The sequence below is a fragment of the Blennius ocellaris genome, assembly GCF_963422515.1.
Source record: "Blennius ocellaris genome assembly, chromosome: 17".
NCBI classification, from domain to species: Eukaryota; Metazoa; Chordata; class Actinopteri; order Blenniiformes; family Blenniidae; genus Blennius; species Blennius ocellaris.
The window spans coordinates 12,091,590-12,113,107 of NC_137666.1; the positions used below are offsets into that span (position 1 = coordinate 12,091,590).

General features: G+C 43.5%; 2 protein-coding genes across 3 annotated transcripts; both read left to right on the forward strand.

The window, feature by feature from the left end:
- Window positions 1–505: 505 nt before the first annotated feature.
- On the forward strand, window positions 506–6,256 carry spata7 (spermatogenesis associated 7). The gene is made up of 12 exons (XM_080512457.1): window positions 506–614; window positions 1,160–1,222; window positions 1,954–2,043; window positions 2,162–2,209; window positions 2,682–2,785; window positions 2,882–3,336; window positions 3,464–3,509; window positions 3,653–3,774; window positions 3,857–3,907; window positions 4,011–4,088; window positions 4,281–4,338; window positions 4,442–6,256. Exons 1-12 carry the CDS (start codon window positions 557–559, stop codon window positions 5,045–5,047), a joined length of 1,779 nt encoding a protein of 592 aa, XP_080368583.1. The 5' UTR covers window positions 506–556; the 3' UTR covers window positions 5,048–6,256.
- Window positions 6,257–6,800: 544 nt separating this feature from the next.
- Window positions 6,801–21,440, forward strand: ptpn21 (protein tyrosine phosphatase non-receptor type 21). Of its 2 annotated transcripts, XM_080512704.1 has the most exons (20): window positions 6,801–7,003; window positions 7,649–7,966; window positions 9,475–9,644; window positions 9,764–9,861; window positions 11,262–11,329; window positions 11,422–11,492; window positions 11,926–12,013; window positions 12,120–12,208; window positions 12,483–12,570; window positions 12,904–12,983; window positions 13,144–13,251; window positions 14,262–14,322; window positions 14,559–14,640; window positions 14,784–16,315; window positions 17,564–17,704; window positions 18,188–18,406; window positions 19,302–19,430; window positions 19,526–19,760; window positions 19,844–20,004; window positions 20,090–21,440. In XM_080512704.1, exons 2-20 carry the CDS (start codon window positions 7,787–7,789, stop codon window positions 20,216–20,218), a joined length of 3,729 nt encoding a protein of 1,242 aa, XP_080368830.1. In that variant the 5' UTR covers window positions 6,801–7,003; window positions 7,649–7,786; the 3' UTR covers window positions 20,219–21,440. The 2 variants fall into 2 exon arrangements, with proteins under 2 accessions (XP_080368830.1, XP_080368831.1); XM_080512705.1 differs by lacking the exon at window positions 13,144–13,251.
- The last annotated feature ends 78 nt before the right edge of the window (window positions 21,441–21,518 follow it).

A 21,518-nucleotide genomic window follows, 5' to 3' on the forward strand; every position in this document is an offset into this window, starting at 1 on the left:
AGAATTACAGCCACATTTCTGGGTCATCTTGCTTCAAGAGGCTCGAACAAACTGTGCTATGACGAATTTGAATGCGTTAGCTTTTCCTGGGTTTTATGGCTTTTACACTGGCTCCACTTACCTCACCCTGCATGTCTAATGTGGAAACTGTAGATCTAAAAATAAAAGTCCACACCCAGAAATCCCAGAGCTCCATCACACATTCACACGAATGTCTCTAATTTGTGTCTATTTCACTTGGGTTTATCTGTTAATTGTCTGCATGACTAATAGATTCTATGAATATCGACCTCTTCTACTGTCATAAATCATTTGTATTTTAACCTTTTTTTCCCATGGATATTACATCAATTATCCTCTGCTGGAAATGTGCATCTCCCTTACGCATCAGCGTGATGACGTAAGCAAGCATAGCAACCAGCATGGCGACGGAGAAGCTTTGCTTCTATGCTTAAGCTAGGCTAATACTTCCGACTTGTATGATCATTACACAGAGTTAACATGTTTGCAACCGGGTGCAGTGCAGTTTCTGAATGTGTCCCACTACTGTCGTCTGATGTTCGTTGTGAAAATGGGATACGCTAACTGTCACGTCATCATGGAGTCCAGAACAGGTATGTAAATACTGTTAGCAATCGCTAGCTGTGCGGCTAACGAGCAAAAGGAGTATTTTTCTTTCCGTTTGTGCTTCAGTTGCTCCCTAAAGATGAACTCGAGCTGACTGTGGACACGCTCATAAATGTGGTTTCGAGTCTGCACGAGCAATGGATGTTTTACACTCGTTTTTCTTGCAATGAGATCTCAAGAATAAAACTCCAATACATTGCCCAGAACGTTAGCGTGTATTGCGATGCTGTTGTATTTAAAGGTTGACACATGAGTCCGTTTTTTTAAATATTTCCGGGTTTTGTTTTGTGTTTTGTTTTGTTTTTTCGTTTTTACGTTTTCATTGTTCGGTTAGTAAATTGTTTGAACACATTGTTTGCAGTCCAAATTTTGAAGCTAATCTACATGTATTTATTTTTTGCATCTAATCAACTTGTTTGTATTTACTGTACACCACAACAGCATGTGACATGTGTGTCATTGCTGCATAAAAGTATTGTTTTAACTTCCTGTTGGAACTCATATATTCCATATGTGTATGTTGTAAATGAAGGGAGTGTGTCATCTGGACTGGGCAGCAGCTCGGGTGTGAGAGGGCAGACTTTGAAAAGTAGTCGTAAGTATATATACGTACATACATACATGCTTACATAGAATAAAGTAGAACTACTTTATGAGTCTCAGAGTGAAATAATCTTACAGTATTGCTCCATGCAGAATAAATAGAAAAGAATGCTATAAATCAGGCTAGGAATTAAATAATATTCATTAGTAATATATACAAGCTTTATGCTGACTACTATAAGCATAGAAAGGATGTCCTTCTGTAGTGTACTTTGGTGTTATGAGTCTGTTGCTCAGGGTGCTCCTGCTGTTGACCAGGACATGAAGGAGGGGATGAGAGAGACTGTTCAGGATAAAGCTCAGATGGGACCGTATCCTCTTCTCTGAGACAACCTGTACGGAGTCCGTCTCCACCCTCCACCACGTCAACAGCCTTTCTGATGAGTTTGTTGAGCCTGTTGTTGTCAGCCACCTTCATTTCGCTGTCCCACGTGCACCGACATAGGGTTTGGCGCTCGCCACTACAGACTCATAGAACTCCTTCAGCATAGTGCGTCAGATGCTGAAAGACCTCAGCTGAAAGACCTCAGCCGCCTCAAAAAATCAAGATGGCTTTGGCTCTTGTTGTAAAGGGTTTCAGTGGTCTTAACCAAGTTCACTTTATTGTTCATTGCTCACCACCATTCATTATTCACCACCAGACTCCTCGAGAATATTTATAATTTTAAAAGTTTAGGAGCTTATTGTTTTTCAGTCTGCTGTATGTTTCTGTTTTGTTTTTAGCTTTCTGTCCACGCTCTTCTAGCAAGTTGACGCAGTCCATCATCAAAGACCACATGGTGTCTCATTACAAAAAGGTTTACTCAGCAAAAGGTCAGCCACATATATCACAATGTCTATGATCATTGCATCATTCCAATTTTTTAAAAAGTTTAAATATTTGCTGCATAGTTTTATTTTTTTTTTAAAGTTGTTTTTATTTGTTCCACAGCTGCCATTGATGCCTCAGTACCCAAAAGTTTGCTCTGTAGTGTGAAGTGTGAGTATCGCATGAAATATTGATGTAGCAGAATACTTTTGCTTTCAAATTATGAAGGTGTCTGACATTCAGATGTTTTCGGTATAATAAACCTGATATGCTTGTTTTTGGTTTTTTTAAACTACTAAAGTTAAGGCCTTTGTGTTCATCAGTCAGACTCGGTGATGAACTTTGTGTTACTGAACTTGACACCATACACAAGCAGTGGATCAGGTATCATAAAACAGCATCAACACTCGTCCCATTACAAGATGCCAGTCACCCTCATCTTTTATCTCTAATGGTAATGGTCTTATGACTGTGCAATCCTAATTCCTCTTTGGACTCCTACACAACCCTGATTAGCGTGCACTAACTCTTTTATTTCCTTGAGTCTACTGGAAGCCTCATTCCAACATTAATTTACAAAAAAGTTCCACGAACAAATGCTTTGAATTAGTACATGTATTCGTTTATATTTTCCTATTTGCAGACAAAGACCAAATCAGGCAGGAGCGACTAAGGAAAGGAAGTCGTCCTCACTCTGCCCACTCTCTCTCCCACAAAGACAGCAGAACATCCTGCTCATCGGCTCAGGTTAGAATCCAAGACAGGGCTACTGGTCCATGTGATACAGAAGAAAACGGGAAGCTTTAAATACCTTGTCTCATTCCTCACATGTTTGCTTTTTAGAGTCGATCATCGGTACAGTACGACGACAGCCCCTACTACTCTTCTAGGAGTTCTATGGCCTCCAGCCCAAGGTTCACCACCAGCTTTAATGTCAAGGAGACCGTTTATCCATCCTGTAAAATCAATTCTCATCCCACCCGCCCTGCATCGGAAATAAAGTACTGGAGCCCAGAGGCAACTTTGCAAAGAAGGCAGTCTGCATGTTCCCTCGGGGCTTTGGAGGATCAGAGTTCGTTCAGGACTTTCCAGGACCCTGCACAGAAGACGTACAGCGGCGACTTACTCCAGAAGCATTCGCAGCACTTTACCCAGCACAAACCGTTCACTCCGAAGACCCTCAAATCAGATAAGAGCTCATACCTGTCGAAATATCGCTACTACAGAGCACCACAAAGGAAATCTACTCAAGACTGCAGCAATACAAAGCTGACCACAGAGGACACATACCCTGGAAGGTATCCATCTGGGTTTCAATCACTGTTCATTTGAAGCATCAGACATACATCTTTAAAACAACTGATTCAGTTGTGAAATATATTTTCTGTGCTCTTAAAATGTCCAACATTTTACAATCTTTCACAGCACAAAAAGCAAGGGACGCACGCAGGACTTTGATGAGCCATCTCAGGTAAATGTCATAAAAGTAATCAGAACTACTTTAATGTTTATTATTCCTTTGACAATGGAAGCCGTATTTCACACAATAGAAAGTCTGTATTTAGTTACGTGATACCAATAGAATTGCCATTTTCTGGTCTTTGTTGTTTTCAGGAATTTGTTACAGAGCACGAGTGGTCTGAAGACGACTTCAATGACACATATTTATCATCATCCAGACAACAAAGTCAAGCCACCAAGAGCAGAAACCGAACCTTTTTGGACTTTTCGCCCAGGTGAGATCATGAAATTAAAATATCATGATAATATTTTTTGGGGGGTGGAACAATATCCGAGTGTTTACGTTTCATCTTCTAGATTCTCACCAGAAGGAGGAAAATTTTCCAAGATGAGGAGTGTCTCTGCAGAGTAAGTTACTTACTAATGAAATGTGTATTTGTCTCTATAAATCTTAGGAATACACAGAGAATGTTTTTTTCTGTTAAATGATTATCACTCATTTCACCAATAGGGAAGAAGAATTATTGTACCTGGAATTCATTTCTGCGGTAACAGAGGATATCCTATCTAAAGGGCACATTTCTGAAAGGTTTCTTTTTTAAATTGACTTCTTTCAATCCCCCTTACATTTTTTTTGTTCTTTGTGTATAAATTCTAACTATGGTATAAAGATTTTTAGATTATGTTGGTATTACTCTTGACTGTGTCCCATAACAAATTGATATAGTGACTATAAATCGTCTGTATGTCAAAATAACTGATCGTCTTTTTCCTGTGCAAGGGTGATAGACCGCGTGATGAAGCGTCATATTGACATGAATCTCCATAAGCTCGACGAGGTCAGTTGTCACTTTCTTGCATTGTAACAAGTTTGGAAAAAAGAAGTCCCATTGAGCGCTTTTGAAATCCCTCTCATGCACATGATGGGTTGTTTGTTTTCAGGGTAAAATGCGCCACCTTCTGGAAGTGCTGCGTAAAGATTTAAAAGAGCCAGCCAACGCATCCAGCTCGAGTGTGGAGCTTGAAAAAAAGGATCACCTTGATTCACTCGTGGAGATGAAGGGTTCACAAGTAAAGACCAGAAAAGACAATGGCCTGTTTCCTTATGCGTCACTGATCAAATGCTACGATTTACCTCATTATGATGAACCCCTGATGGTTTCCACACCCGCCTGCTCCCCTGAAAGAGTCACTCCAAATGAAACTAAAGAAGATGAGGGGAAGGAGGATGAGGAAGAGGAAAGTGGCCCTCCTCTGCTCAGTGAGCATGTCCACAATAATGCAGGGGCCAGTGAAGAAGACTTTCGTCAGACTGACGCCACGGCAACAACAAACAAAACCAGCGATGGAAACCAGGAGTGCAGCGACATCACCAGTGATAAAGACCAAACTGACATCCAGTGTCATGGTCAGTCTGAAGAAGTGGAGGATCTGGGAAGAAATCTGTCCGAGCTGTTGCACTTGTCCAGCAGCTCACATGGCGAACAGGCGGCGACAGTCACAGAAAGTACAAATACTGCCGCTTCAGTCAGCGATGATGAATTCTAACTTTGCTTGTTCTCAGGGATTTGGGGTTTAGTTTGATGATTTTGTTACCAACTGAGTGTTTTTCCAGTGAGATTTGTATTCTTTACATATAACTGAGAGTTTAGTTTTGTAAAGAAAAGTAAATAACCATTTATATTTGACACTGGATGTGTTTTCCATGTTCTATAACTCCCCCGAAGAGGTGTTATTTGCTTGGATTGCCTTTTTAAAGATATTTTTGCAAGAGTGCATTGAAAATGTAAATCGGAGACTTGAACTTTTCCATTTGAAACACTGGAAAATGAGACATATTTGATATGTAGTAGCTGAGCCACTGCTGACCTCTAACGTATTGTTGTTAATTGTAGAAAGATATTACCCAATAGCAACTGCAAAGATTTGAATATTTTCAAAGATGAGATGCATGTAGGTCTTGCTAACAATAATTTATGCTATTGGCTATAGGCTGAGAGAGCTGCGGAGGGTGTAACGTTTGTTTTCTTTATGTAGCTGCAGTTTGAGATTTTTGTTTTAACTGTGTATGCCTCTTACTTGTAGCCTCTCATAAGGCTTTTCCACCAAAAAGAACCAGAGTGAACTATCACCAGAGTGTCTTTCTTACACTTGCAATAATTTTTCTACTGTGTTCCTCTGAAAGCTTCCATCTAATTTCCACTAATACAAAAAGCTTAATAGTCAGAATCAATTGTATTCCTGGAAAAAAAACATTGTTTTCTGAATTTCAGGACAAACGGACTCGTTCAAAGGGTCTTTTACATTATCCCAATCAGACGGTATGCGTTAAAGTCAATACAAAGAAAATACATGTTACTTTGTAATGTTTCAATAATAAAACTGGCTGAAATTTTTGAATTGCTAAGCAATCAAAAAATATAAACATGTCTGCTTGCGTACATGAAGATAGAGATTGTTGAGTGCTTCTGATCCACTGGTGTCCACATTGCAGTTAACCTGATTGGACGACAAGCATCACCTCCATTCAGGTCAAGAGGGCGAAGCACAGACTGTTTTTGTTGTTCTTTAAGATGGTTTTAGAAAGCTCATCTGCTTCATCCCTCGATCATCCATATGATATTCTGGTTTACTGTTGCAATGTGTGTTTCTCCAATTGGAGATCAAGAAGGACGTGCAAGGGGCTGGTGAGACCACAGACACATTTACACTGATAGAATTCGAAGACAGCCAAATCTCCAAAAAATAAAAGAACAATTTAACTCCCCAAAAGTGCCTCTTGTGATTATTGTGATATAATACGACTGGCAATAATTCTTCAGTAAATCTGTGAGGGCTTTGCAATGTGCTGGGAGGGGGCTGGCCAACACTTACTCCTTTATTATGAATTATTGTCATAAGTGTCTTTGTTTTGGGCCATTTTAATTTTTATGGGATTGAGTGTTTGTGTATATAGATAGATAGAAAGCATTCAGAGAGTGTGGCAGTAGTTATGGAGTGAGCAGAGAGTGCACGTAGAAGGTAAACAGAGGTGTAGAGGTGTGCTCCTGACAGCTGTGCCGTTTCCAGCATTTTCACCGCTCCGCATTCCAGCTGTCTGATGTCATGGCTCCGAAAACATCAAGGTATCCCTCCGCCGGGTACTATAAGCGACTTTTACAGCGCACCCGTGCAACAAAACACGTCCACAAGAGTTTGAAGTTTAATTTTGTGAAATAGCGCACATGTGGCTCGTTGATTTCTCTGTAGAAGCGCAAATGCTGGAGTAACACAGCTGGCGGATGAAGACGCAGGACACTTGTTGCTCTTCCAATCCCAGGAAGCGAAACACGCTGTGTGGAGGCATGGAGAGCTGCGTTAGTCCGGTTCGCGAAACAAACTAACCAACACACTAATGATCTGCCTCTAACTTCATCGGATGTCACTCCCCAGCCATCCTTCATGGCGGAATCACTGGAGACCGACTTACATTTGGATTACTGAAAGTACACCGAGTGACTAACGGTAACGTTAATGGCTTTTTTTTTCCCCCTTGCAAAATATTGACTGGCGACGTCAGCTTCCCGGGGGGAGTCGTCTATTTCCTGGAGCGCAAGTTAGCGCATTGGTGTTAGTACTAATGCAACTGTTGTTATGGATGATCATGATGGGAGTTTTTCTAGAATTCAGCCCAACACCTGGTGAAAATTGTTAACTTTGCCAGTGCAACTTGTAGAATTATGGAATGTATGGCGGAGGATTTCTCTGACTTGTTGAATCAAGTCGTTGCTGCTTGGTGAGAGACTATTCTCTGGAAACCACTACAAACTTGGAACATTTGCAAGTAATTTTTTTTAAATCTGCTATACTTATATATCCGAAAACAACTTTATGTCATCTAAATGTGTGTTTTTAAATCTTCATGCATTTTGGTAAAAAAAAAAAATTGAAATTGCGAATGTTTTGTTATCTCTTCCAAAACGCTGCAGAGGATTACAAGAGTCTTGTTTGTCTAGCGTGACATGAGTTTCCTCAAGTCAGATCAGTGTAAATACAGTGACACTTTATTTGCTTCAAAGTGGAATTAAACCTGTGCTGTGTCTCCTTTTTTTCTGAACCTTTTTGTTACCACCATGGACATGTTTACGAGATGTTTGTCTCACTTTTCAGGTCCGTGGTGGTGATGATGAACTTCAAGACTGGTCACGTTTTAATAATTCCTGAGTGGATTGCAGGACGGTGGACTCGGTGAAGAACCCCCCCTCCTCCTCCTCCTCCTCCACCCACCCTCTCCAAGCAGTGTGAAACATGCCCTTGCCATTTGGCTTAAAACTCAAAAGGACTCGGCGGTATACAGTTTCAAGCAAGAGCTGTCTGGTCACTCGAATTCAGCTTCTCAATGGAGAGTTTGTTGAATTCACTCTTTCAGTGGAGAGCACTGGACAGGAATGTTTGGAGGCAGTTGCACAGAGACTGGAGTTAAGAGAGGTATGTATGCAAGTCTGTTTCCGTGCAATACAAGTGCCGATTGTTCCCCTTTATAGACTGTTTTTAAGACCTGCCATGTCAGCAAGAAAGTTTTTTTTTTTTTAGGTCATATGCACCTGGTTATAGCCGGCCCACAGAAACCAAGATAACCAGTTACTCATTATGTAAGCTTTGAACATCTTATGGCGATACAAAAAGATTTATCAATTGTGTGACCTTAAGTACTTTTGCATGTAATTTTAGTCACGCAATCATTGCACAGATCAGTTTATATACGTAGCTCACACTTTCCAGTCTGGCACAAGTGTCATCTGAAACATAGCCTGGATAATAAGGTCAAGAAAAGTCGCTCTGAGTCACTGCTGAATTATGCTCAAGTCCCTTTCTGCATGTGGTCATTGTTGGGTTACACGATGACACCATCTCTTAGTCATGAAGCGGATCTAGGTTTTGGTGCAGTCACACCCAATCATACCTTAAATTAGTCGTAGAGGCTCCTGTATAAACATAAACTCTGGAATAGGAGCTTGCGTGATAGGAAAGTTCGTATTTCTGTTGCTCTATGAAACAAGGCTTCATTTGTCACTTAAATTGGCTTGCGATGGTGGCGACAGGTCTCCACCCTTGTCTGGTTTTTACCACATTCTTTGTGTTTGAAGTCAGTGGGGTAAACTGTGTAATTATATGTTTCTATCAGATGTCGGTCTTTAATAGAAAGGTCGTTTGGATTCTACCGCATTTCATTTAGAAATGAGATGTATTAGTACGACCACAGAGATTTAGTGAGCAATTGTCTAGTTTCAGCCCAGTTTTGTTGAAATTTGAATGAAATACATAATCCTGGTCCTTTCGGTGTTAAAACAACATATGTGTAATCAGTTCACCACAGCTACAGCTCTCTAGAGTTCGATAACACTAGAAAATGATGAATGTGTAATGTCTTTTATGTGAAATCCACACAAGATGGTTTGGGCCTGACGAAATCGCAGTAGCGCTTTCCTTTAAGTTGTTGTAGTGAAGAAACCTCCTGCAGCTGTTCATTCTCCCTTCAGAGTCACAAGACTGCGACCTAAAGAAGTGCTTAGCTGTTTAGGTCCTTGTGTGTTTTGAACATTATCTGCATGAATACAGGAAGAAGGGGGGGTGGGGGGGCGCAGACATTCTTTCACCAGAATGTCTGGCTCCATCATTTGTGTTTAAAGCCACTGAAATCACCTTTCTTCTCCATTCTCTTTGTTTGAACTTCAGCGGCTCATCTTCACGTGTGAACCTAAATATGTAGATTTTCTGCCTTATGATTGGTTGATTTGCTGTCATTGAGAAAGCGTGCCTACTGAAATGGCCAGCGAGTGTATATTTTGGTTTGCAAGTCAAGATTTAAATAAAGTGAACGAAACGTGGTCTGCAAGTTTCCCTCGAATTTGCTGCATGGTTGAATTGTAACGCAGCCTCTCTTTCTCTCTCTCTCTCTCTCTCTCTCTCTCTCTCTCTCTCTCTCTGCTTCTCAGATAACCTTCTTCAGTCTCTGGTACTTCAACAAGCAGAACCAGCAGAGATGGATAGACTTGGAAAAGCCTCTGAAGAAGCAGCTGGACAAGTATGGGCTGGAGCCCACTGTTTACTTTGGAGTCGTGTTTTACATACCCAGTGTTGCCCAACTGCAACAGGAGATAACGAGGTGATTGGTCACAGAAAATGTCTTGAACGATAGTTTCAAATATTGGTTTGTAATTTAGTTTGTTGTTTTGTTTGTTCGCTGCCTTTTGCGCTTCTAACTAACCGGCCCTGTCTCCACAGATATCAGTATTACTTACAGCTGAAGAAGGACGTTTTGGAGGGAAAGATCTCTTGCTCAGTCGAGCAGGCTATACGTTTAGCGAGCCTGGCTGTGCAGGGTAAGAAGCACGAGTTCCCCTCCTTCACTCCTCCACAGAGCTGTACATACGCACATGTCTAAGAAATGCGTTTGTGGATAAATGTGAACACGATAGGCACGAGCTCTGACATGCCCTCCAACGTTTGCCCAGCCGGAAGAATCTCAAACACTGCTGGCAAGGTTATATCAGGCACTGCATCTTATTGAGTTTGGATGTTACCACTGAGATCACTGACTGCTGCCGCCATGTTCAAATGCCTGAGCAACATTCATTATGTCCCCCCCCCCCCAAAGAAAAGCCTTGCAAAATGTCTTTTATGTTGTCTTAGTGTTTAGCTGCCCTTTCATTAGTTATAAAAACCAGGAAGTTGTGCCGTAAATAAAGTTGCTCAGCGGTATTGGGTCACAGGCGGGACGAGCTTGCAGTGAAGGGCAGTTGTAGCCTTTGGACGTTGCTGATGCTTGGGATACTCGGCATAGTTGTCAATGTTCCCAGACGGCAGCCTGAAGCTGTAACACATTCGGACCTCTATGTTGTCAGATGTTAGATCCATAACAAATGGCCTCGTCCCCCTAAAATTAGCCCATCAAGTCATCGTACGCTACAGCGGACCACACCATTCCACCGTTCTGCAATTCCTGGCTTTTTGTTGGCTTGTGCTAAATGCAGGAATGGACGTGTAACAAGATGCATTTAGAAAACGGTGTCGTGAATTCAATTCTGCTTTATTTATATCCTGCCAATTACAACGTGGCCACGTTGTCGCACAAGCCCACATAAGCAGCAGTGGAGGAGAAAGCCTCTGCAGAACCAGATGAAAGAAGGGGACAGAAACGGATGGACGTCAACAAACGAGTTGATATGAGACGACAAGCTCATCCACCAACTGCGGAGTCGATGTGGTTCAGAAGCACGTCACAAACTTCCAGTTCCACAGGCAGAGATCATGCAAGGCGTGAACTGAGAGTACAGGGAGAAAACGTAATTTTACAGACATGCAACGGCAACATACAGTAAGAATGTCTAAAGGGTGAGAAAAAGAGACGAGCTCGGTGCAATAAAGGTTTTCCAGCAGTCTAAACCTACAGTTAGAGTTAACGAGAAAATGCGTACGAAGCCACAGCTGGCCTGGGGCAGACTGACAGACGGACGTATTGCTACTATACATGATATGATGGACCCTGTTTGTTAAAACTTTACACGTTAATTTTGACTTGTTTTCTAAATTTTCTAAATGATAAATTTATATATGGAAATAAGATCCCGCCTGCTAGATCTCATCTTCTTCCTGCAGCAGTTTGAATCAGTTGACTTTTCAAAATCCTGATAACATGGAAGTACAATCGTTTAGTCAAGAAGTAACAATGCACTTCAACGCATGTCAGTGATTCTCCAATGTATTTTCTCTTTCTCTACAGCGGACTTTGGAGACTTCAATCGATATGATTCTCAGGAGTTCCTACAGAAGTTTGCACTATTTCCTATTGTAAGTGTAAATACAGATGTCGTCACGTAAAGACATATTTGATATACTTTTGAGTTGGTTTGGGATTGTAAATCGTCTTTCTGTCTTTGCAGGACTGGATACAGGACGAGCGAGTGCTGGAGGAGGCCACTCAGAAAGTGGCGCTCCTTTATCAGTCTTTCAGGTGAGCAGAATTTCAAAGCGTCGCCTGTTCGGCACCCTGATTTCAAACGGAGACGGCTGTGATCGGTTCCAGCTCACCTGCGACCCTGAACTGGATAGAGCAGTACGGATGTATAAATACTGTCGAGAGCTGTTATTGTATTAGGATGAGCAAGCAACAAAATTGGGGGAAAAAAATGCTGTATCGGAGCATTCCTGTCTGAATTGTGTGACGGCCTTTCACAAACATGGGTCAGGGAAAATAGAGCTGATTTGATACCGACCAAGCAGATGCGGCCTTGGTGTGTTTAACCTGGTTGTTATTTTGAAAACTGAGATGTCTCTCATCACTTCACATGATGTCAGAGAATTCCCTATCTCACTAACCAAGCGTACGTTTTTATACGTTCTCGTGAAGTTTTTTTTTTCTCTTTTTAAAAAAAAATTATTTCCAGAGGATTGTCGGCCCCAGAGGCGGAGATGCTGTACATGCAGGAGGTGGAGAAGATGGAAGGCTACGGCCAGGAAAGCTATCAAGCCAAGGTTGGTCAACAAGGTTCAACGAGTTTTCCTAAACTCCAGCAAACATTGCATCAGTCCAGTAGACTTTGGATTAAAGCGAACATCGCCTTTCTGAATGTCCCAATAGGAAAGCACAGGCGCCGACGTTACCCTTGGATCCTGCCTTGATGGTATTTTTGTTAAGCACAAAAACACGCGGCCGCTTCTTTTATTTAGGTAAGTCCAGAAAGAAATGTCCAACTGTTACAGCGGCATATGATGCATCTTTGAACGTGAGGCACTGAAAAAAAAAAACAACTTGACAGTAATTAAATGGAATCTGTTGGAGAAAATTACATTTTGTGGCAAAGTCTCCATTGTAGGAATAGTATAATATGTGAAACTGCCATGTAGTTGGATCTCCTCCATGTCACATTGTTTAGTTTATTTTCTCTCTCTCTCTCTCTCTTTCTCCCGTCTTCCCGCCACTGTGCACTAACTGGCTGTGTAGGTGGCATGAAATTAACAACATGAGTCACAACAGGTCCTTCTTTGCCCTGGAGGTAACCAACAGAGAGGAGAGTGTTCAGTTCCAAACCGTAAGTCACCGCTCACTGTCGTCGCACTGCCTCGCTTCACCGTCCGCCCTCAGCAACATTGCTGTTCCGTTATTGGATCCAGCAAAGTTAGAGGTGACCTCCAGCGTCGGGGTTATCTTCATCATCAAGTCTTCACAATGCACTTGTGTGCGAGTGAGTGGAGCTGTAACTTGTGTCACTGGTTTGGACGTCCACATACCGTTAACAGGAACAATGCACAAGTATTTAAGGCACACGCAGGAATACTTTTAACTCGTACATAAATGAGCAAACGCCATCTCGCTACCAACTGTCTCGCCACCTCATGCTCTTTCTCTTTCTTCTCGTGTGTAGGAAGACATGGAAACCTCCAAATACGTGTGCCGGATGTGTCTGGCCAGACTCAAGTTTTATAAGATCAACAAGAGTAGCTTGTAAGTGTGTGGGGGTTTGTTTTTTTTGTTTGTTTGTTTGGTTTTTTTTAAACCGTGTCTAGTTGTAGTCTCGCCTAGTTCCTGTCTCTTTGTTCCTTGTTGTCGCCTGCATGTGTCTCTCCTGTGGCGTATCCTCATGCGTGTCCTCCTCTCCCTTCAGAGAGGAGTGTGACCCCCTGCCTTCTGAGGGCTCCCAGAAGTCCCTTCTCACTCTTTCCTTTCCTCGTTTCCCAATGCTCTCTCGTGCCTCTCTGCCTTCTAATAAGGGGTGAGCAACACAGTCAGCCACCGCCTACTTACCGTATGACTGCTGAGCAGGCACCATGATTATCGGTGGCTTTCTGATGGTGCAGCCTGCAGCACTAGTAGATGTGACACGTATCAACTCTTAGGTCAAACAGTGCTTTCACAGAGAACCACATTTAATAGCTTTGAGATGCTTTATCTGTAAATCAGTACATCACATGGGCATGTCACACTATTTGTTGAGTTTCAACGTGAAGGTTTTGCTTGTGTCTCACATCGACTTGCATCACAACCTTTTATACAGCTGCATCTCAAAAAGATGGATGAAAATGTCGATTTTCCCCATAATAAATAATTTATAAAGTTATAATATAGTTATAAATAATAATTTCATTATATAAAACTGGAGGAACAGTTTCCGTGCTTTTTTAGTTTCATTGATTTCTTATGGGTTATGCAAATAACAAAATACAGTATCTCAGAACATTAGAATATGTCATTAGATTTGGCCAGTAAGCTGATCACAATTTTACTTTGCATGTTTCAGGTGTAGAAATAACTTCACCGGTTCAATTAACTTCTACTCCATCCATCGTCCATGCTGCGTTATCAAACATGAGGTTGTGGGATGCTGGAGAAAGTGACTGTAGGCGAAGACAAGTCCAGCGAGAGACACTGACTAACACAGATGCTACAGGCAATTTAATGGTACAGGCAATCTGCCTCAAACTTGTATTGTTGGACTGTGAGAGGAAATGGTTGTCCTGGCAGGGATAAAACTCTCCTAAAGACCCAAAACGCACCAGAAAAAGACCTTCAACCCCAACTAGACTTGACCTGGGAACCTTCTCCCTCTGAGGCGAGCGTTTCAATAACCAACGTGGCCCAATTCTCCATGATATTCTAATTGTGTAAATATTCACCTATATATTACAATATGCACTACAAAAGAGTATTATTGCAAAAGAGCCAAACATCAAACATCTTTCTAAGAGTTTTATGTTGAGGTTTGATTATCTGTTTATCTTCCAGTCAATCCCAGCCCACAGTTGTCAACCCCGTCAGACGGAGATCCTCCACTCGAATCTCTCTGGTAATGTCTACTCTTTTTAACTGCACTTCTTCAAAGTCTGGATGCTTCTTTTTTTTAAATTTTTTTTAATAAATGTGTCTCCATAATTCCCCGCCGAATGTCGATATGGTGTTGTAGCACGTGATATGAGTTAAAATGGTTATCTAACGGCAGTTTATTGACACGGTTATGAGAGACTATTTGCACTCAGACAGTTTTGGATCATATGACTAAATCCCTTTGTTGTTGATTTACAGCCAAAGCCACAAGCCTACATGATGCCCCCTCCGCAAATGCACTACAATGGGCATTTCACAGAGCCTTACACATCATCACAGGGTTAGTGCTGTATGGAAACTGCCTGCAGCTGCAAACTTGAAAATGAGTGCATCAGAATGGGTGTTATTACATAACACCACATTCTTTGTTTTCAGCTAAATAAAACTCATGCTTTGTCTGGTGTGTTCCCTCTTTTCTTCTAGATAATCTCTATGTGAACAGTCAGAACGGTTTTTACTACCACTCTCAGACCAGCCTGGACTGCCCTCCGTTGGAATATGGCAGTGGAGGGCGTCTACGAAACGGCAGCGTGTACAGCGCCCACAGCACCAGCTCCCTGACCAACCCGCAGCACTACCTTCAGCCCTCGCCCATGTCCTCCAACCCCTCAATCACCAGCGACATCGCCAGGCCGGACTACGTCCCGTCTCACCGCCACAGTGCTCTCATACCGCCGTCCTATCGCGCCACTCCGGATTATGAGACGGTGATGCGTCATAAGAACCGAGGAGCAGGGGGAGGGCTTCTTTTGTCCCAAGAGCACCGGCAGAGCCACTCCATGAGGAACCTCAACATTGGAAACTCGTACGCTTACAGCAGACCCGATCCACTTGTTTACAGCCAGCCAGAGATCAGGGGAGAGCACGGCGGCGCTGCCCAGTACCACCACTACCCCTTCCACCTGGGCTCCAGCTTCCACAGCCCTTCTCCGTACCCCTATCCTGCAGAGAGGAGGTCTGTGGTGGGGGCCGTCAGTGTCCCGGAGCTCACAAACGTCCAGTTACAGCAGGCGCAGGAGTACCCAGCCCCCAACATCATGAGAACGCAGGTCTACAGACCACCGCCGCCTTACCCATACGCTCACCCGCGGCCTGCCAACAGCACGCCCGACCTGTCGCGTCACTTGTACGTCAGCAGTAGCAATCCAGACCTGATCATCACGAGGCGCGTGCATCACTCAGTCCAGACTTTCCAGGAGGACAGCCTGCCTGTTGCACACTCCTTACAAGAGGTTTCAGAGCCTCTTTTCAGCGGGCCCCCGCACAGACACCCGTATCTGGCCCAGAAGCGTAACTCCATTGAAATCGCAGGGCTGGCGCACAGTTTCGAGGGGATGAGGGTCAAAGACAGGACCGTGTCTTCGTCTGCCGCCGAGATGGCCACGCCCCCTCCCGCGATACGTGGGATTCACTCGCAAGGCTCTCAGCTCAATGTGTTTTTGGAGCGTACAAAGACGGAGGACAGGGGAGAGATCCAGGAGGACGTGCAGTATGGACACAAAAAATCCCTCTCGGATGCCACCATGCTGGTGCACAGCAGTGGCGAGGAGGAGGAGTTGGAGGACGACAGCGGCCGCCACACTCCACTCTCTCAGGACGCCATCGCAGCCGCCATCTCCGAGCGGCCGCTGCCGCAGCAGCACCGCAGTCTGACGTCTCTCACCTCACTCGCGAGCCAGCAGCAGACTCCCATCGAGCCGCCGCCTGCTTATCCAATAGGCTCCGCCCTCGAACCCTCCATCACCGGTCCCCTGGCCTACAAGATTCACACCCTCATCCAGGACAGCGAGCCCCTATACCTGCTGTCGGAGCTACGCCAGCCCAGGATCATGCCCTCGGTTTCAGAGGGCGACTTGAGCGGCCAGGCCAAGCAGAAGACAAAGAAAGACTTCAAGAAGAGGCCGGTGTCTGATGTGCCGCCGGGGAAGAAAACGGTGGAAGGTCTGCCGCCTCCGGTGAGTCCCGTCCCCAAACTCTGTGTTGGCACAAAACTGGTTTTACATCAGATAGCACATGTAGAGAAAATTAGAAGTGGAGCTGCTCGTCTCTTTAGATCACCACCAGGACTGAAACTTGAACATGCGTCTCCTCTGAAGATTTCTACAAGCGTTTCTTCTTAAACTTACTGTAAACCTTTGTTCATCATTTAAAAGCTAATTACCTTTTGTCCTCATCAAGTAACTGGGTAGTATTCACAGGTTTAGTAGTTTTGGTGGCAATATTAGATTTAATTGCTTGTTTAATTGAGCTATCAATCAATTTTGCTCTTACATTTAGTTTTTAAAATGCTTTCGTTCTGTTTGGAGGTGGGAGTTTCTAATCTTCTGCCTCTATGAGTCCGTCTGTTTAATTCCATACACTAAACTGCAATTCTGCTGTTTATGCAATAGGCTGACTGTCAACAGTCATTTATATTGACTGTGTATACACTCACTTAAAGTTCAGGCAGTGGTTAAAAGTGCAAACTTGGAAATAGACCAAGGAAGAGTGAGAGGAGCTGCTGTTCCATGAGATTGATGGATTCAGCTGAGAATTTAAGAAAAAGTAATTTATTTTAGTGGCCATGCTGCTAACTAATATAGAAATAAATGAATATGTTTTTGTTTTCAATCAGTGATGTAATTGGTAAAAGTATTGTCTTCAATGTTGTTTTCACCATGCAGTAATTTTAAATTGCCGTTTGAGTTTGAGCTTGTTTGTGTTCCTGTCCTCTGAGGCTTTAACCCGAAAACTGCTCATGCTGGATATGAAATGTGGTTTCTCTTTCTCTTATTGACATTTTCATTTGATTCTTTAAAAACACAAGCATGACCATTTTTAAATTACAGTTCATAGAAGTGTCACACGCCCGCTTCAGAAATCCAAATCACCCTCGGAGACTCAAGCAAGCCATCCGAGGGAAAACTGGTTTGTTTGATTTTAGCCTTATGAGCGAAAGCGAACGCAGATGACGCGACGTCAGTGCCTCACATCGAGGTCACATGAGCGTACATGTAGTTTCAGCAGCCGGCTTTGGATGACGCAAACCCGGCCGCCTCTGGCAGACGTCGGAGGAATGTCGCCGCTCGACCTGGGAAAACCGGACAGTTGACATTCTTCCGCGAAAACACGGAGCCAGGCTGCGTTGTCCCTCCCCTCTCGCCTACCTCCGCTCTCACGCTGCTCCTCCATTCAACCGTGTTGTCACTCTGTGGTCACACCAGGGCATGAAGAAAGGAGCCAGGTCCGAGGTGAAGAAGATGGGCCCGCTGAAGGTGGCCCATCTCAACGGGCTGTCGGTGTCCCGGCAGCCGGCGCACAGCCAGATCAAGGACGAGCCGGAGCGAGCCTCCAACGACGAGAGGGTAGGACACCCGGGAAGCAACACGCTCAACTTTGTGCCGAGTTAAATACTGTGGCGTTGCTCGTTTGATCTGATGTGCTGCTTAGATGATTCAAACCCATGTCTGTGAGTTTAAGGCCTTTTCTGAAAAAGTCTACTTGTTGCTGCTGTTGAACAAAACTACCCCGCTTTTTCTTTTCCCCTGCAACTTATCTCGTTTATCTGATCGTTAGAGGTCATGTGTGCACATATTGTAGAATACCGAACATGCAGGTCACGCAAGAGTTAAGCATTTGTTATGCATCAAAAAGTAGGCGGGCCTCACAGTTTACAGTAAACCTGTCTCTTTAATTGAAACACAGAGGAAAACCACAAATGGTTGTGTTTATTTTTCTTCCCCTTACTATTCCGTGTCCCTGCTTCTCCTAAATATATGAGCCACGTGGGCTGAACCACGCAGCGCGGCGGTCAGGAAAGGTCAGCGACGCGTTTCCTGTGCTTTCAGTGTAAAGTGTTGGAGGAGCACATGGAGATGGGCGAGCTGATGAAGGAGTACGAGAGCATCCCCAAGCGTCACCCCGGCGGCGAGTGGAGCGTCGCCCTGCTGCCGGAGAGCGGAGACAAGAACCGCTTCCAGGACGTCCTGCCGTACGACAACACCCGCGTGGAGCTGGTCCCCACCAAGGAGAACAACACGGGCTACATCAACGCCTCGCACGTTCGAGTGAGTCGCTCTTTAAGACACCCGCACCTTCCCCCCCCCCACCTCTTACTTCACTTTTGATGGATTTTGAGATGGAAAAGTTGTTTTCTTGCTGAAAAATTCACGCCACTGATTTTATTCTGATCTGCTACAAAGTGAAACCAAAGCTGCAGATGTGGATACCTTTTGGAGAGTGGAGCAAAAAGGCATTTTTTATAAATCCTATCTTTATAATGGCACTAAAGCGGTGCGATGAGCTGGTCCATGGCAAAGTTGAATAAAACAAAGGTTTAGCTGATGTGATGTATGATCTGTATTATAACCACAACCTTGTGAAATCAAACCCTAATATGTGTTTACATTCACCATAAGGAGAACAAACACTGTATTTTATTCAAATAAACTGTTTTCTTTCTTGTCTCACTTACTTATCAAAGTGAGTTGTTTAAGGGTTCAAAAATGCATCTTTTTACTTTTTGATTTTTTTTTTATGACGTAATTTCTAAAAGAATAAACAAACTAAAACCGTTGTTTACAAAACCTATGGGGAGAATGTAGTTTCCCCAACTGATTTTTCTTTATATTTCCTTCTGAATTCTGCGTCTTGCATTTCTCATCATGCAGGACTTGAACTAATTGTCTGACAATCAGATATTTTACAAACTATCCAGAAGTGAAGCTGCTCAGATTTGAGTTAAGCAGATTTTAGAACTATATTCCTGTCTATCAAGCACCGGAGGAGCAGTGCATATGTAAAACAATAATCTCGTCAAATAAAAGCGTGGTGGTGTTTATAACTACAGACTAATAAGATAATGTCAGCCAGTTTATTTCCACATCTAAACTTGATCCAGGCTCTGATCTGGCAGCAGATGGTCTTATAGACGTGGTGACTGATTTGGCCTCTTGTGTGCAGGTGACGGTCAGCGGGCAGGAGTGGAGCTACATCGCCACGCAGGGGCCGCTCTCCAACACGTGCCAGGATTTCTGGCAGATGGTGTGGGAACAGGGAGTCTCCATCATCGCCATGGTTACAGCTGAGGAGGTGTGTATTTCTTTAATTATTTTAAACATTCAGTATTTTTTATTTTTCACGTCGACCTACGCTGACCTCCTCCACGTTGCGTTGTCCTTCCGCAGGAGAGCGGCCGGGAGAAGAGCTACCGGTACTGGCCGCGGCTCGGCTCGCGTCACAACACGGTGACGTACGGCCGCTTCAAGATCACCACGCGGTTCCGCACCGAGTCCGGCTGCTACGCCACCACGGGGCTGAGGATCAAGCACCTGCTGACGGGGCAGGAGAGGACCGTGTGGCACCTGCAGTACACCGACTGGCCCGACCACGGCTGTCCGGACGACTTCAAAGGCTTCCTCAGTGAGTATTGTCCTTTTAAAAACAACAGAAGACAAACCACACCGCCGCGCCACTCGGTTTCTACTCCTCCTCTCTTCTTGCAGCGTACCTGGAGGAGATCCAGTCTGTGAGGAGACACACCAACAGCATCAGCGACCCAAAGAACACCAACCTCCCCGTGCTGGTGCACTGCAGCGCCGGAGTGGGCCGAACCGGTGTCGTCATCCTGTCGGAGATCATGATCGCCTGTCTGGAGCACAACGAGGTACCGTCATCCAACTCTCAAGCTATTCTTTTCAACCAGTGAATCCACCAAACTAATCGCACGGGCCGTTCCCCCCTCCTTCTAGATGCTGGACGTCCCGAAGTTCCTGAAGTTGCTGCGCGCTCAGAGGATGTTGATGGTTCAGACTTTGTCTCAGTACACGTTTGTCTACAAGGTCCTCGTCGAGTACCTCCGCAACTCCAGGCTCATCTGATCTGATCTGATCTGATCTGATCTGATCTGATCTGATCTGATCGCACGGGATTCTTTGCCTTTATGCCAATTTGCACTGTAACAATGCAGCTGCGTCAGTGTGGTTAAAAAGAACACAAAGGATTCATGAAGACCTGCCTTTGAACAGTATTATTGAGATTAGATATTTTTTATGGCTTAAAGCAGAGCACTTTCACAGTATCTGGCTGTATGGATGAACCAACATGAAGCTACATTAAATCCTATATTATAGATTATCCAAAAAAAGAAAAAAAAACAACAGTGGATTTATTTTCTTTAAGAAGACTTTTGGAGTGCTGTTGCAGTTATTATTGGTTCTCATGATGAAGGACTTTTTCTGTAGTTGTGAAGTGAACATAAAGCTTGTGAAACGACGACGTGAGCAATAATTTATCCCGCGCTTCATATTTAAGGAAACCATGCACACGCCTGCTGAGGGAATGGCGGCGCCACGAGCACTCAAACACTGGATTGATGGGTTTGACGAATCACGATTGATGAAAATGAAATGAAGTCTGCAGGTTTAAAGTACAACTGGAAAAATTATTTTATACTTTTTAAGGTTTGTTTTTTTTTTTTTATCTTAATTTCTAAATTGAGATTGCTGTATTTGAATATCCATTGAAACTTGTTTTATTGAGACAAAGTGCCTGTTTGTGTGTGTGTGTGTGTGTGTGTGTGTCTCGACACTGCAGCTGATGGCAAAACATGAAGTGTCCTACTTTACCAAATGGCCTCTTACTGAACACAATGTGTAGAAACCAACAAGACAAATGTTTACAGGCACTGCAAGAGTGAAACTTTTTATTTCCCCCACATTAAGAGTATTTCCAACTGAAGGTGCCAACGTGTGATGTAGCCAGAGTGATCCAAATATTACTTAACCGGATGTTTTGGTTTTTTTAATGTATCAAATCAGATATTTGAAGAAAAATAAACATGTTACCGATGCTGACTATTATTTTTCAGTGTCCAATTTGTTTTGGTTTGATTACAAATGAGTCTTAGTTTGGATTCTGAGGAGTATTTCTTTGTCCATGTATAGCAATGTTGTGCATAATGTACACAATGTAAAATTCTGCTTCAATGAATATCGGTTATTGTACAAAATGTATAAACTGTATCTACTGAATGACACACGGTATGCCATTGGAAAAAAAAAAAAACATGTAGAGAGAATATTTTCAAGCCAAGAATAAATATTTGGAAGAAAAAACTCGATTCATGTTCATTTCTTGTGTTTGCTGCCACCTTGTGATAGGAAAAAAAAGTCTGCTTTT

Excerpts from the sequence above, each read along its gene's own strand:
- spata7 (XM_080512457.1), top strand. The coding sequence starts at position 557 with ATGTTCGTTGTGAAAATGGGATACGCTAACTGTCACGTCATCATGGAG. Across the intron at positions 4,089-4,280 it reads AAAGGGCACATTTCTGAAAG|GGTGATAGACCGCGTGATGA; the intron begins GTTTCTTTTTTA and ends TTCCTGTGCAAG. Across the intron at positions 4,339-4,441 it reads ATCTCCATAAGCTCGACGAG|GGTAAAATGCGCCACCTTCT; the intron begins GTCAGTTGTCAC and ends GTTTGTTTTCAG.
- ptpn21 (XM_080512704.1), top strand. The coding sequence starts at position 7,787 with ATGCCCTTGCCATTTGGCTTAAAACTCAAAAGGACTCGGCGGTATACA. Across the intron at positions 11,493-11,925 it reads CTCCTTTATCAGTCTTTCAG|AGGATTGTCGGCCCCAGAGG; the intron begins GTGAGCAGAATT and ends AATTATTTCCAG. Across the intron at positions 12,209-12,482 it reads CGGCCGCTTCTTTTATTTAG|GTGGCATGAAATTAACAACA; the intron begins GTAAGTCCAGAA and ends CTGGCTGTGTAG.